The 14,887-nt window shown below is 49.3% G+C and overlaps 1 protein-coding gene and 1 non-coding gene across 2 annotated transcripts in view; both read left to right on the forward strand.

Moving 5' to 3' along the window:
• Positions 1-1,389: 1,389 nt before the first annotated feature.
• SYNM (synemin) overlaps positions 1,390-14,887 on the forward strand; it is a 35,050-nt gene continuing 21,552 nt past the window's right edge. Inside the window, exons 1-2 of the mRNA XM_060260046.1 lie at positions 1,390-2,190; positions 10,565-10,689. Coding sequence (XP_060116029.1) covers positions 1,396-2,190; positions 10,565-10,689 — 920 coding nt within the window. The 5' untranslated portion in view covers positions 1,390-1,395. The remainder of the gene's footprint in view (positions 2,191-10,564; positions 10,690-14,887) is intronic.
• Positions 10,865-10,939, forward strand: TRNAI-GAU (transfer RNA isoleucine (anticodon GAU)). The gene has a single exon. It is a non-coding gene; the product is annotated as a tRNA-Ile (tRNA).

Consider the following 14,887-nt stretch of genomic DNA (forward strand, 5'->3'; position numbering starts at 1 on the left):
CTGGCCCCCCAATGTCTCGTGATACCTATTCCTCCCACACCCCCAGCTTCATCAGCATTACAGGATGATTGTGAGGACGGCATGGAAGGAGAAGAGAAGGCCACTGTGGTGGAGTGGTTAGAGCAGGAGCCTCTTTCACATATATTGCATGGCTCTCAAAGCCCCCACCACCCCGTCAGCTGTCTTGGAGAAGGTATTTCTCTCTGTAAATCACTTCTCCAAGCCAAGCCAGCGGCTTGGAGAATGCATTTGAAGTTAAAGTTGCTTTCTTTCAACCTATCCCTCCCTCATCTATTAGCCTTCCTTCCTTCTCTCAAACATCTGACGTTCAGGTCTTGCAGCTCTCAAACATCTGACATTTATTCTCTGTGGCTCTTATGTTAAGTAGCTGTGGCCACCCCTGGGTTAGAGTATCACACTAGGATCCGGGAGAATCAATGAGATCACACACTCTCAGTCTAGCCTACCTCCCACGTTTGTAGTGAGGTTAAAATGGAGGACAGGTGACTGACATCCCACTTTTAGCCTAGCCTACTTCACAGCAGTCCAGTTGCAGCTGAAAGACTAACAAAATTTGTGGCAGGGTAGCAGCTTTCGTGAGTCACTGCTTGCTTCTTCAGATACCGCCAGATCAGGCGACGTGGCCAAACTTGCTTAAGAGCCACATAGAATAAACATCAGATGTTTGAAAGCTGCAAGACATAAATGTCAGATGTTTGAGAGCTGCAAAGCAAGGAAGGAAGGAAGGAAAGCAATTTTAACTTTAAATGCATTCTGAAGCCACTGGCTGGCTTAGCTCGGGGAAGTGATTTAAAGAGAGAAATGTCTTCTCCAAGCCGGCTGAGAGGGTGGTGGGGGCTTCGAAAACTACACAATGTGTGTGAAAGAGCCACAGTTTGGCCAGCCCTGCACTAGGATCATGGACCCTCCTACCCTGCCGTAAATTGTGTTAAGTCTTTCCAGGCGCTGTTGGCCTCTTGCTCTTTTCTACTGCTATAGACAGGGCGACCCATCCTTGATCTACTTCACAGGGTTGTTGTGAAGATGCAAATAGAAGAAGAGCGATGTCAGCTCCTTTGGGTTCCCCACTGGTGAGACAGGAAGGGCGCACAAGCAAGAATTTGGGGCAGTCAATGCAGGCAGGACAGAAAGCTTTCCCACGTGGTTGGTCCGGGGAGGGGCGCTGTCCAGCAGGGGACGCTCTTCGGCTATATCCCGGGGCTTCCCCACCTCCTCCTCCTTCTCCACGCCCAGCCGGTGCCAGACTGCCAGAAGTCAAGCGATCGCGCCAGTGCTGGGGCAAGCGCGCTGGAGAGGAGGTGGCGAGCGTCCCGGCGGCCAAGAGCAGAGCCAGCAGGCCAGGAGCCGCCGTCGAAAGCCCGACGAGGCGCAGCCATGCAGCAGCGCGCCGCGTGGGACGAGGAGGGCGAGCTGCGGGAGCTGAACTGCCGCCTGCGCGACTATGTGCTCCGCGTGCGGGCCCTGGAGCAGGAGAACCGCTGCTTGGCGCAGGAGCTGGAGGCGCTGCGCGGGCAGGAGCTGCGCGCCGGCCGCCTGCGGCAGCACGAGGAGGAGGTGGCCGAGCTGCGGCTGGCGGTGGCCGAGCTGAGCCGGGCCCGCGGCGAGGCCGAGCTGGAGCGGGACGCGCTGCTCCGCGAGCGGGCGCGTTTGGAGACGCTGGGCGCGCAGCTGCTGGAGCTGCGCCGCCGCCGCCTGGAGCCCGAGGCCGACGAGCTGCGCCGCCAGCTGGAGCGCCTGGCCGCCGACTGCGCCGCGCTGGAGGCGCTGCTGGAGGGCCTGGCCGCCGAGCGGGGGCGCCTGCAGGAGGGAAGGCGGCGGCGCCCCGCCAGGCTGCCCGCCTCGTTGCCGTCGCCGCCGCCGCCGCAGCCTGCCGTGCGGCCGGGGAGCCTGAGCCGCCGCGAGCTGGAGGAGAGCTGCGCGCTGGTGCTGAGCTGGAGCTGCGAGCACAGCCTGGAGCGCTACGAGGCCGAGCTGCGGGCGCTGCAGGAGCTGGAAGAGCGCCTGGGCAAGGAGGACGCCCAGCGGCTGCGCGCCCAGAACCAGCAGAGCCGGCGCCAACTCGAGGAGCTGCAGCGCCGCTGCGCCGAACTGGCCGCGCTGGCTGAGCGCCTGGAGCAGGAGCGGCGGGCGCAGGCAGAGCGCCACGGCGCAGACTTCACCGAATACCAGGTAGGACAGCCCCGAGCTGGCACCTTCTTGAAGCCCCCACTGCCCTGGCAGCCAGCATTTCTTCGCCAAGCCACTTGCATTTAAAGTTGCTTTCTTTCCACCTCCACTTCCTCTGCTCAACTTGCAGAGTCTAAGACGGGGGTGGCCAAGTTGCGGCTGGGGAGCCACATGTGGCTCTTTCACACACATGGTGTGGCACTTTAAGGCCCTATGGGCCTCTTTTCAGCTTGAGAAGGCATTTGTTTCTTTAAACACTTATCCATGCCAAGTCAGCCAGTGGCTTGGAGAATGCATTTAAAGTTAAAGTTGCTTTCTTTCCATATCTCCCTCCCCCCTCCACCTTCCTTCCTTCCCTTGTGGCTCTCAAAAATCTGACTTTATTCTATGTGGCTCTTACATTAAGCAGGTTTGGCCACCCCTCATTAGGGGGGATGCTGCTACTGTCTGGTATCGCCTGCCTGCAAACTACCAAGCTAGGGTTGCCAACCTCCAGATGGAGGCCTGGAGATCTCCTTGACCTATGTCTGATCTCCAGACTACAGAAATCCATTTCCCCTGGAGAAAATGGTTGCTTTGGAGGGGGGGGGCTTTATGGCATTAAACTCACCTGAGGTCCCCCTTTCTCTTCTCAAACCCTGCTGCCCCCACCCCCAGTTTCCAGGAATTTCCCAAACTCAGAATTGGCAACCCTAAGATTCAAGGCTGGCTGACCATGCTTGGAAACAGGCTGCTGGGTTCCAAAAGGCCCTTGACCTCGTGTTTCTGATGTGTAGGCATACACAGATGTCATTACGATGGCTTTGTAAAGTAGGGGGCGCCGGCCATGTGATTACTTTATGGCAAAGGGGTGGCAGCGTTTCAGTGAACACAACTAGTGACAGCACCATGACCTTCCAGGTTCAGAAACATGGAGGACCAGTTTGGTGTAGTGGTTAACAGCAGCAGACTCTGATCTGGAGATCTGGGTTCGATTCCCCACGCCTCCACTTGAAGCCAGCTGAGGGACCTTGGATCAATCACAGTTCTCTTAGCCCAACAAAACACACCTAGCCTGCCACAAGAAGAGTTAGGTTTGAAGGCTGCTGGATGATCTTCGGATCTCCTGGCTATATTACACCCACTGCCATACGATAATTAATTAATTAGCATGGGGTCCTTTGTTGGGGGCTGCTGCCTTTTGTCCCCGACTTTGAGCTCCCACAGATGGTTGGCCTGCCACGGTTGCAACCAGGATGTTTCCCCCTTCCCCGCCCGATGGCTTTGGAGTTAGTGAAGAGGAATACTTTGCCTTCCTGAAATATGTATGTGTATTTCACGTTGTCTTGCTGCAGTTATTACAACAGCCTTGTAAAGTGGGCCGGTAGTGCTATCCCCATATTGGAGGATGGGGAGGCTGCGACCGCATAATTAAGCTACAGGCCTCTGACGCTTTGGGCCAAATATGCTGCTAACAAGACAGTTCTTGGCTGGTTTAATGCTGGTTTAAATTGGTGGGTTTATAGCTGGCGTAGCTCTGCATGATAGGATTGTAGAGCAAAGAGGGTAGTTGGTGGCTGCCAGCGTTTCTCTCCCGGTTGGAGCCTTTAGCAAATCTAAGTCAACTATATAACACTGGTTATTTATTTACCTCATTTATACCTTGCCTTTCTCTCCAATGGGGGAAGGAAGTGGCTTACATTGTTCTCCTCTGCACCATTTTGTCCCTTCCAACAACCCTAGGAGGTAGGCTAGGCTGAGTGTGTGACTAGCCCAAGGTCACCCAATGAGCTTCCAGGGCAAAGTGGGGGATTTGAACGTGGCTCTCCCAGATCCTTGTTTGATGCTTAGACTGACACACTATACCCGGGGTGTCAGAACCACATAGAATAAATATCAGATATTTGGGAGCTGCAAGCCAGGAAGGGAAGCAAACAGATGGGGGAGGGAGAGAGAGGTGGAAAGAAAGCAACTTCAAATGCATTCTCCAAGCCACCAACTAGCTTGGCTTGGAGAAGTGATTTACAGAGAGAGATGCCTTCTTCAAGCCATCTGACAGGGTGGTGGGGGCTTAAAGAGCCACAGAATATGTGTGAAAGAGGCTCCCGAGCCACAGTTTGGCCACCCTTGCACTATACTGACTTGGATATTGAGCTACTTGTATAATGATTTAGCAATGACTGAGTGAGCTACATTTTTCTACATGCTTCACATTTAATTATCTTAGAAAGTCTTACGACAACTTGGTGAAACAAATTTTTTGAGTCCACCAAGGCCAACAAAAGTTTATTCAAGGTATGAGCTTTTGTGTACAAACACGCTTCAGATACATAGAAATGGATACATACATTGAAATCAAGGAGATTCCTTTCTGCTCTGCAGCTCCATGGAGGGAGGGGGTCCCCCCCTCAAAGCTTAGTTCCAGGTGGGCAGCCGTGTTGGTCTGAAGCAGTGGAACAAAGTAGGAGTCCGATAGTTCCTTTAAGACCAACAAAGTTTTATTCAGAATGCAAGTTTTCGTATGCATGCGCACTTCATCTGACAATGAAATGGGGTACAGTGAGCAGAGCTACATAGCTGGTGGGCAATTTTGTACCGCTTTGCATTCTTAACCACTGCCTATCAGCTATAAGTAACTTTGCTCATAAGAGAAGCCATGTTGGATCAGGCCAATGGCCCATCCAGTCCAACACTCTGTGTCACACAGTGGCAAAAAATAAACAAACCCAAGTGCCATCAGGAGGTCCACCAGTGAGGCTAGAGGCCCCTCCCACTGTGTCCCCCTCCCATACACCAAGAATACAGAGCCTCACTGCCCCAGACAGAGAGTTCCAACAAAAGGCTGTGGCTACTGATGGACCTCTGCTCCATATGCTTATAGCTGCCACCATCTCCTGTAGCAGTGAATTCCACGTGTTAATCACCCTTTGGGTGAAGAAGTACTTTCTTTTATCCATTCTAGCCCGACTGCTCATTCAGCAATTTTATTGAATGCCCACGAATTCTCATATTGTGAGAAAGGGAGAAAAGTGTCCCAACCCTTTAATCATTCTAGTTGCCCTTTTCTGCACTTTTTCCAATGCTAAAATATCTTTTTTGAGGTGCGGCGACCAGAATGGTACACAGTACTCCAAATGAGGCTGCACCATCGATTTTTACAGAGGCATTATGATACTGGCTGATTTGTTTTCAATTCTCACTGTACCCCCATTCCATTGTCTGATGAAGTCTGCATGCATCCTAAAGCTTACATTCTGAATAAAACTTTGTTGATCTTAAAGATGCTACTGGACTCCTACTTCCCTTAAAGCTTGTAAAACGAAAGAATCTGCCAGGACAGGTATCCCTTAGCTTTAAAATATTGCCAGCTGATACACATACAAAAGCCCACTCAACTATACAAGCAGCCTAAGCAACCACCTAGGGCAGCCGTCGCTGAATTGTGCCTGCTGGGTCAGAAGGAGCAAGCAAGCAAGCCTCTGTTCTCATGCGTTGACACTCTGCAGAAAGTGAGAATTTGTCCATGAATCCTTTGCAGGATTTAAGAGACCCACGTGGCCTAAGGTAGCCAGGATTCTAGAGTTGACCCCTGAAGCACCTGTTCAGTCTGCCTAGGCAACAACAGACTACTGGGGTTAATCGAGTTTTATCCAACTTGCAGATTAGAGGGTGCAGCCAAAAACAGAGAGAAAGGGGCTGTATTTCTCTCTTGTTTTCTACGGGCATAATCACTATTGTTCCTAGTAGACAGTTTATTCACACCCCAGAAGATTTCTGTTGTCTGTGCTCATTTCATTACTGGCTCCATTGTAAGCAAGATTATGGCGGCCTTGGGTATTACGAAGAGCCTGGATTTGGTGTGCCTGGGTTTTCAAAATGCCGCTTTGGCCTCAGTGGTTTGCCAAAGTGGCACATTTTTACTGAATTAGGCCATCACATTTTAAAGACTAAAGTATGACAAGGGTCAGGTGATCTAAACACCACACTTACATATAGTCATCACAAATAATGATGAAGACGATGACAACATTGGATTTATATTCCACCCTCCACCCTGAATCAGAGTCTCAGAGTGGCTCACAATTGCCTTTATCTTCCTCCCCCACAACAGACACCCTGTGAGGTGGGTGGGGCTGAGAGGGCTCTCACAGCAGCTGCCCTTTCAAGGACAACCTCTGCCAGAGCTATGGCTGACCCAAGGCCATTTCAGCAGCTGCAAGTGGAGGAGTGGGGAATCCAACCCGGTTCTCCCAGATAAGAGAGCTCTGGCTGACCCACGGCCATGCTAGCAGGTGCAAGTGGAGGAGTGGGGAATCGAACCCGGTTCTCCCAGATAAGAGTCTGCACACTTAACCACTACACCAAACTGGCTTGTTGGCATAATTCTTTTTTAAGAAACAGCAAAGCCATGTTTAGCTTCCCCAGCTAAACCTTCCCATCCTCCAAAGGAGACACCAGGAGGGGACAGGGCTGTGGCTCAGTGGAGGAGCCTCTGCTTTGCATGCAGGAAGTCCCAGGTTCGATCCCCATCATCTCTAGTTAAAAGGTAGCAGGTGATATGAAAGAACTCAGTGTGAGACCCTGGAGAGCCACTGCCAGTCTGAGTAGGCAATACTGACCTTGATGGACCAAGCAGAAGTCAGTAGAAGGCAGCTTCATGTGGAAGTTGGCCATTAGCACTACAAAGGGAAGCAGCAGACATTGAGGGAGGGGCCATGGCTCAGTGGCAGAGCATCTGCTTGGCATGCAGATGGTCCCAGGTTCAATCCCAGCATCTCCTGCGGAAAGGATCAGGTAGCAGGTGATGCAAAGTACATCCACCTGAGTCCTTGAAGAGCCGCTGTTAGGCAGAGTAGACAATGCTGACTTTGATGTGCTAGAGTAGGGGTGTGAAACATGCGGCCTGGGGGCCGAATCAGACCCATGGAGGGCTCCTATAGGCCCCCGAGCAACTGGTTATAATCTGCTTCCTTCTCACTCTCTCTTGCTTCCTTCTGCATCACAGCTTGCTCAATCACACAGGAGCTACGAGCAAAGACTCTATTTTCTCCATTGGCTGAGGCTCCTCCCTTGAGGAGGAAGGGGGGGAGGGAGAGCTTGCTTTGCTGGGCTCTCTCAATCGCATAGTAGAGCTACAGAGCCAAACCTCTTGTCCTTCTATTGGCTGAGGCTCCTTCCGCTCCTGGTCCCCTGGGGAAAGAAGGAAGGAAAGAGCCAGAGCTTCCTTTGCCCAGGTCCCTGGATCCCACGAGGGAGATACAAAGAAAGCGCCTTTAAGACTGAGTGCTAATATTTTATTTTATGGTGTTTTTTAAAAAAATCTTTAATTGTGTTTGTGTCTTTTATAAACTTTATATCTCTGCTACGTAATCTTAAATAGGTACACACACGGCCCAGTCTGACATGGCTTGGCCCTACAAGGTCTTATTAATGTCAGATCTGGCCCTCATAACAGATGAGTTCAGCACCGCTGGACTAGAGGTCTGATTCGGTATAAGGCACCTTCACACATTCTCCTTGGCCTCATGCTAGCAAATACAAGAAATTTGCCTTGCTGGAGGTGTGCACAGTGCAGTTTTGAACCTTAACCATGGCTAACATCAGTGATGGAGAGCCAGTTTGGTGTAGTGGTTAAGTGTGCGGACTCTTATCTGGGAGAACCGGGTTTGATTCCCCACTCCTCCACTTGCACCTGCTAGCATGGCCTTGGGTCAGCCATAGCTCTGGCAGAGGTTGTCCTTGAAAGGGCAGCTGCTGTGAGAGCCCTCTCCAGCCCCACCCACCTCACAGGGTGTCTGTTGTGGGGGAGGAAGGTAAAGGAGATTGTGAGCCGCTCTGAGACTCTTCGGAGTGGAGGGTGGGATATAAATCCAATATCTTCTTCTTCTTCTTGATAAATGCGAATGTAGTTGTAGTACTTAGAGCCCAGTCAAAATCTGGACAGTCATAGTTCATATCCCCATTCTACCATGAATCTTGTTGGGTGAATCTGGGCCAGAAACTCTCTCAACCTTGCCTTTCATACAAGGCTACTGTGTCAGTAAACCAGGGAAGAGGGAACCATGTAGAGAACTCCTGAACGAGGTAGAATATACCAGACTCTTTATTTTATTTACTTACAAAATTTATATCCTGCCTTTCCTCTCGAGCAGGGCCACTGTCATCTAACTATTTAAAAAGTAGTATTGTTTTTAAGACACTCTATGTCACATAAGAATATAAGAGTAGCCATGTTGGATCAAGCCAGTGGCCCATCCAGTCCAACACTCTGTGTCACAGAAGAACATAAGAGAAGCCATGTTGGATCAGGCCAGTGGCCCATCCAGTCCAACACTCTGTGTCACAGAAGAACATAAGAGAAGCCATGTTGGATCAGGCCAGTGGCCCATCTAGTCCAACACTCTGTGTCACATAAGAACATAAGAGGAGCCATGTTGGATCAGGCCAATGGCCCATCCAGTCCAACACTCTGTGTCACATAAGAGAAGCCATGTTGGATCAGGCCAGTGGCCCATCCACTTTGTCACACAGTGGCCAAACAAACAAACCCAGGTGCCATCAGAAGGTCCACTAGTGGGGCCAGAACAGTAGAAGCCCTCCCACTGTTGCCCCCCAAGCACCAAGAATACAGAACATCACTGCCCCAGACAGAGCATTCCATCTATACCCTGTGGCTAATAGCCACTGATGGACCTCTACTCCATATGTTTATTCAACCCCCTCTTGAAGCTGGCTATGCTTGTAGCTGCCACCACCTCCTGTTGTAGCGAATTCCATGTGTTAATCACCCTTTGGGTGAAGATGTTTATCCATTCTTACCCGACTACTCAGCAACTTATTGAGTGCCTACAAGTTCTCGTATTGTGAGAAAGGGAGAAAAGTAGTACCGTACTTCTTTCTCTACCTTCTCTATCCCATGCATAATCTTGTCACCTATCATGTCACCCCGCAGTCGACCTTTCTCCATGCTAGAGTCCCAAGTACTTTAACCTTTCTTCATAGGGAAAGTATTCCAACCCTTTAACCAGGTGTTTCTCAGCTGACAACCCAATTGGGAGGGGACTGAGGAAAAAATCCCAAGAGACAAGCCAACCCTATTTGACTAGTCTGACATTTTTGGTTGAAGGAGATGTTCCAAAAGAAATAACTTTTTCTTTCTCTTTGGCAAATATAGCCTGTCAGCTCAGCAATGCTCTCAGTGTGTGCGATACTGAATTCTAAATCAGTGCTCTGCTTTCCCTTTCCATAAACAGCCAATGTCCTGTTACATTCCTTGTCTTATCTAACGATCCGCTGAGCACTGAACCCTTCTAAGGAAGAGACAATAAACTTGTCATTTTGCATTGTGGAAGGGGAGGTGTCCGTGTGAATCACAGAAGGAGGAAAGGAGTACTAATCGCCACGGCCATTTCCACTTGCTTTTCCCCTTCCCCTCTATTCCCTTCTCCCAAGAATCGCCTGGAAATTTGGCACCAGCTTCCATGAGACTGGGTCTGAACCCCAGATCCTATCCAGCAGTGTTTCCAAAAGAGAAGCCACAAGAATTTGTTCAGTTGGCATTTGAGTGCAAATGCTGTCGCAGTGTTAATGCAATAATTCACATCTAACCAAGCAGAAGGAGACAAAATATTTTGTTTACAAAGCTGGTTCCCCTGACTTCTCAGCGCCTGCACGGTGAATTAAACAAGGCAACCGGGGATCTCTGGAGTCTATGGATCTGGGAACAAAGCAAGCCCTAGGAGTGAATAGGGGTGCAAGGAACTATTGAATGATCATGGAGAGGGCGGGTAATAGAAGCAAAGAAGCCTTTCTAAACCATGGTTTGCTGGTTGTACATATGGAAGCTGGAACCGGTGATTTGGGTTGAAATATGCTTTTACTTAAAACAGTTGCTTGATGTGATGTCTGACTTCTGCCAGTGCACGATTCCAAAGCATTTTTTGAAGTGTGCATTTGTCTGAAAGTCTTGTACCAGTAGGGGAATGTGTTGGCCCGGAGGTCTTAAATGGGATTAAATACTTGGTCATCCATTTGGATGGCCCTTGAGCCAGTTTGGTGTAGTGGTTAAATGCGCAGACTCTTATCTGAGAGAACCGGGTTTGATTCCCCACTCCTCCACTTGCAGCTGCTGGAATGGCCTTGGGTCAGCCATAGCTCTGGTAGGAGTTGTCCTTGAAAGGGCAGCTGCTGTAAGAGTTCTCTCAGCCCCACCTACCTCACAGGGTGTCTGTTGTGGGGGTGAAGGTAAAGGAGATTGTGACCGCTCTGAGACTCTGAGATTCGGAGTGAAGGGCTAGATATAAATCCAAAAAGAAAAGAAAAAAAGATCCCAAGCAATCGATCTTTGAGCTCAGTTGTGTTTCCAATGAAGTGTGACAGCCTTTGTGTTTTGGTTTAGATGGTCATTGACGCTCTGGAAGAAGAAAAGCAGTTCCTAACCATGTCTATTGCGGAGTACTTAAAGGACTACCACGAACTCTTGCAAGTGAAAGCAAGCCTTAGCCTTGAAATTGCAACTTACAGGTAAGTCACACACTGCCTTTGAAGGCACTTGTAAGCTGCAAGATGAGCAGAGAGCATAGGGAGAACAGGGCGGTGCCTCTCCCATGTGGATTAGCCCTTATTTTTTATACTGTCCTGGTCTCTGACCTTTTGGTTCTCTCAGTCTATGACCCTGACACACCCAGAGATCTCTTGGGGAGGGATGGTGGCTCAGTGGCAGAGCATCTGCTTGATAAGCAGAAGGCCCCAGGTTCAATCCCTGGCATCTCCAACTAAAAAGGGGCCAGGCAAATAGGCGTGAAAAACCTCAGCTTGAGACCTTGGAGAGCCGCTGCCAGTCTGAGTAGACAATACTGACTTGGATGGACTGAGGGTCTGATTCAGTATAAGGCAGCTTCATGTGTCTGCTTAACTTCCTTCCATTCTCCTTGATATTTCCTGGAACTCTTTCTCCCAACACTGGCAGGTTAAGTGTCTCCCTTGAAGGCCCCAAGCACCTCCCACCTTTTCTGCATAGTTTTTGGCTTAATCCCTTTAAACTTTGGCGACAAAGATTATGTGCACACAAGTAGAGTGATTTGCAATGACCTGCAGGGAGAGCCCATTGTCCAGTATATTCTCCTCCTCTGCTATTTCTGCTTTCCCTTCCCTGGCGGCTCTCTTTGTCATTCCCTCCTCTCCTTCAGCCACCCCGCTTCCAATTTTTGAATTGTAGGTTTGTCTTGATTCTTTTTCTCCTTTCCACCCCCCAGCCAACCTACTTCTGTCTCCCCCCACACTTTCAGCTATCCCTCCGTCTATCCCCTGGTAGCTTCCTCTGCAGAAAATCAGGCTGGGGTCAGTTTGAGCTGTGGCTGCCACAAGGCCTGTATGGAGTGAGTTTCCTCCATTGGGATGTGGGAGGAGAAGGGGACACACTATTCTTCAGGGTTGCTTTGAATTCCAGGTTACAGAAATTGGCTTGGAAGGCTCAGTAGTATTACTGTAGTTCATAAGCAACCTGCCAAATCCCCTTGAGAATTCTTTTCTTAAGACCGCAGGCATTGTTTGTAGTATTTTGGGTTTTTAAATCCCCCAATGTAGGTTTTTTTTTAAAAAAAAAAATAGTTCTGATTTCCTGCACCCCTATAAATTTGAGATTTCTTTCAGATTGCAGAGAAATTCCTCTATCTGTCATACCTCCCATTTTACAGATCTGTTAATCATATAATCTGTGGCATGGCTTCGAATTAGATATAGACAACCAGGGGACTTTCTGGGGGCATCTCATCCCCCCCCCCCATTTTCTCTCCCTTCCCTGAAAGCCCTCACAGCCTTTCCCCTTTTCTTGCTCCCTTCCCCACCCATCTGCCCCTTTGTCTTTAGTTTTCCCCAGGGGTGGAATTCTATCAGGAGCTCCTTTGCATATTAGGCCACCCCCCCCCGATGTAGCCAATCCTCCAAGAGCTTACAAAAAAGAGCCTTGTAAGCTCTTGGATGATTGGCTACAGCAGGGGTGTGTGGCCTAATATGCAAAGGAGCTCCTGCTAGAATTCCACCCCTGATCTTCGCCCCCAGCCACAGTTGTCCCATCCTCTCTCTTTGTCTCTCCCTCCTTACCTGTTCCCCTCCCCCATTTTTAAATTGTAGGCATTTTGGGGCAGGAGCCTGTCTATTTTTGTATGCACAGGATCACATGCTCTTTATGCTCTTTCATGGAAGAATAATAGTAGTAAAAAGTAGTCTGCTTTATTTGTGGTTTATTTGGAGCTTTCTGCCCGAGCACCAGGATGCAAACAATTTAGAAGGGGGAGGGAAAAAAAGAATTTTGGATAGAAATATTGTGACGTTTTTCACCAAGAGTGTGTGTGCACGTTCACACACATCCCTAAACTGTTGACTTGTTATGCCAAATTCTGACTCTCAAGGTGAACTTAAGCAATTTATGCATGGCTGGAACTTCTGCGGAGGGAAGCAAAGGACTAATCTGCTGGCCAAGTGTCCTGCCTGTGCTCCAGTAAAGCAGTCTCCAGTGTGGAATGTAGAGGGGGAGAATGCATTTTCTATCCCTGACACAGCATGCCATAAGGAAGTGTGTTTGATGACCACTTCTGCAGCTCACTGAATGGGTCTTATAGTTTGATTTCACTGGGTGCCAGGAATTCAGTTCACTGTGGAGTTCCATAACAAAAGCTGCATTTGGCTGTGTGATGGAAACAAGAAGACGACAGTCTCAGAGTGGCTTACAACCTCCTTATCTTCTTCCCCCGCAACAGACACCGTGTGAGATAGGCGGGGCTGAGAGAGCTCTCCCAGAAGCTGCCTTTTCAAGGACAGCTCTGCGAGAGCTATGACTGACCCAAGGCCATGGGCCAGTGCATGACAGTGCCAGTGTGGTATACAGTATCAGACTAAATGCAGGAGTGCTGGGTTCAGATCCCCACTGCCAAGACTTAAAGAGCTACGTCTCCCTCCTGGCTGAGGCTGGAGACCCTGAGCCACTAAATGTGCCCTCCTTTGCCCAATCCTGACCTCTGCTCTGGCTAAGATTGCAAGTTTCCAATGAGGCCTGGAGATCTCTTGGAATTATAACTGATCTCCAGGCTACAGAGATCATGGAGAAAACGGCTGCTGTGGAGAGCGCACTCCCTACTGAGGTCCCTCCCCTCCAGAAACCCCATCCTCAACAGGCTCCCCAAATCATCAGGAATTTCTCATCCTGAAGGTGGCAACCCAGTGTAGCTGTCTGCATCCTTTGCTCCTGGGGGACTCTGGAGGTGCAGGAAGTGGGCAGGTCCATTCAGGTAGGATCCTGCTGGTTCCTGGGGACCTTGGAGTCTGGGGTTGGACAGGGGACTGCAGGGGGTCTTGTCCGGGAGTTTCCAGAGCACACAAAAGCTTAGGCATAGTGGGAAGAGAGCTCCTGAGGAGGCAAGCTTCAGACGCTCTAGCTGTCTCACAGTGGCCAACCAGTGGCTAACAACAGGGCATAGAGGCCAAGGCTTTCATAAGAAGAGCCCTGCTGGATCAGACCACTGGTCCATGTAGTCCAGCATCATGTCTCACACAGTGGCCAGCCAGTTCCTCTGGAGGGCCAACAACAGGGCATAGAGGCCAAGGCCTTCATAAGAACATAAGAAGAGCCCTGCTGGATCAGACCAGAGGTCCATGTAATCTAGCATCCTGTTTCACACAGTGGCCAGCCAGGTGCTCTGGATAGCCGACAGGACACAAAGGCCAAGGCCTTCCCTTGAAGTTATATCCTGGCACTGGTATTCAGAGGTTTACTGCCTCTAAGCGTGGAGGTTCTCTTTGGCCACCATGACTGGTAGCCACTGATAGAGCTACTTGAATCTGCTAAAAAATTTTTCAAGCTATCTATGGCTGTAGCCATCCCTACTTCCTTGGACAGTGAATTCTACTTTTTAATCACCCGTGTAAAGAAGAGGGCTCTTTTTATGTTCTTATGTACTCTTCCTACATGTCTCAGGCTAGCAGTCATATGCTGTGTGAGACTGGCGATTTATTTATTGCCTTCTAGATAATATATTTTTGCTGTGTCTTGAAAGGCAAAGATCTGTTTGAGACACCATTTTTCTTCAGGGTTGGGATTGCCTTTAGAACTGTCAGTTGATCGGGAAGGTATTCTGGGAATGGAAAGTTTCCAAATATTTATCCTCTAATTAGGATGTCAGTGCTGCCTGTGAAAATTTCACAGTGGTAATTGATAGTTCTTACTCCTTCTCCTAGCTCTCCCACCCTGTGCTGGCATCCCATCCTGATCTCAGGGGTCACAGATGAATATAAAATTCCATGTTCTCTTGAAGTAAAAGCCTTCTGTGGCTTGGTAGAAAAGAAGAGCCAAAGACCAGTAATTTCCCTCACTCTGGTCATATCTAAGAGCAGGGGTGGCCAAACTGTGACTCTTTTCACACATATTGTGTGGCTCTCGAAGCCCCCACCACCCTGTCTCTCTTTAAATCCCTTTTCCAAGCCAAACCAGCCAGCAGCTTGGAGAATGCATTTAATGTTAAAATTGCTTTCCTTCCTTTCTTTTCCTTCCTTCCTGTTTTGTGGCTCTCAGACATTTTTATTTATTTATTTATTTAGAATTTATATCCCGCCCTTCCCACGAGTGGCTCAGGGCGGCTTCCAACAATAGATCCCACATAGAATTAACAATATTTAAACATATAAGGGAATGATGATTTAAAACAGATAAAACAGATAAAACCATAAA

This window comes from Heteronotia binoei, chromosome 19 (assembly GCF_032191835.1).
Source record: "Heteronotia binoei isolate CCM8104 ecotype False Entrance Well chromosome 19, APGP_CSIRO_Hbin_v1, whole genome shotgun sequence".
Taxonomy (NCBI): domain Eukaryota; kingdom Metazoa; phylum Chordata; class Lepidosauria; order Squamata; family Gekkonidae; genus Heteronotia; species Heteronotia binoei.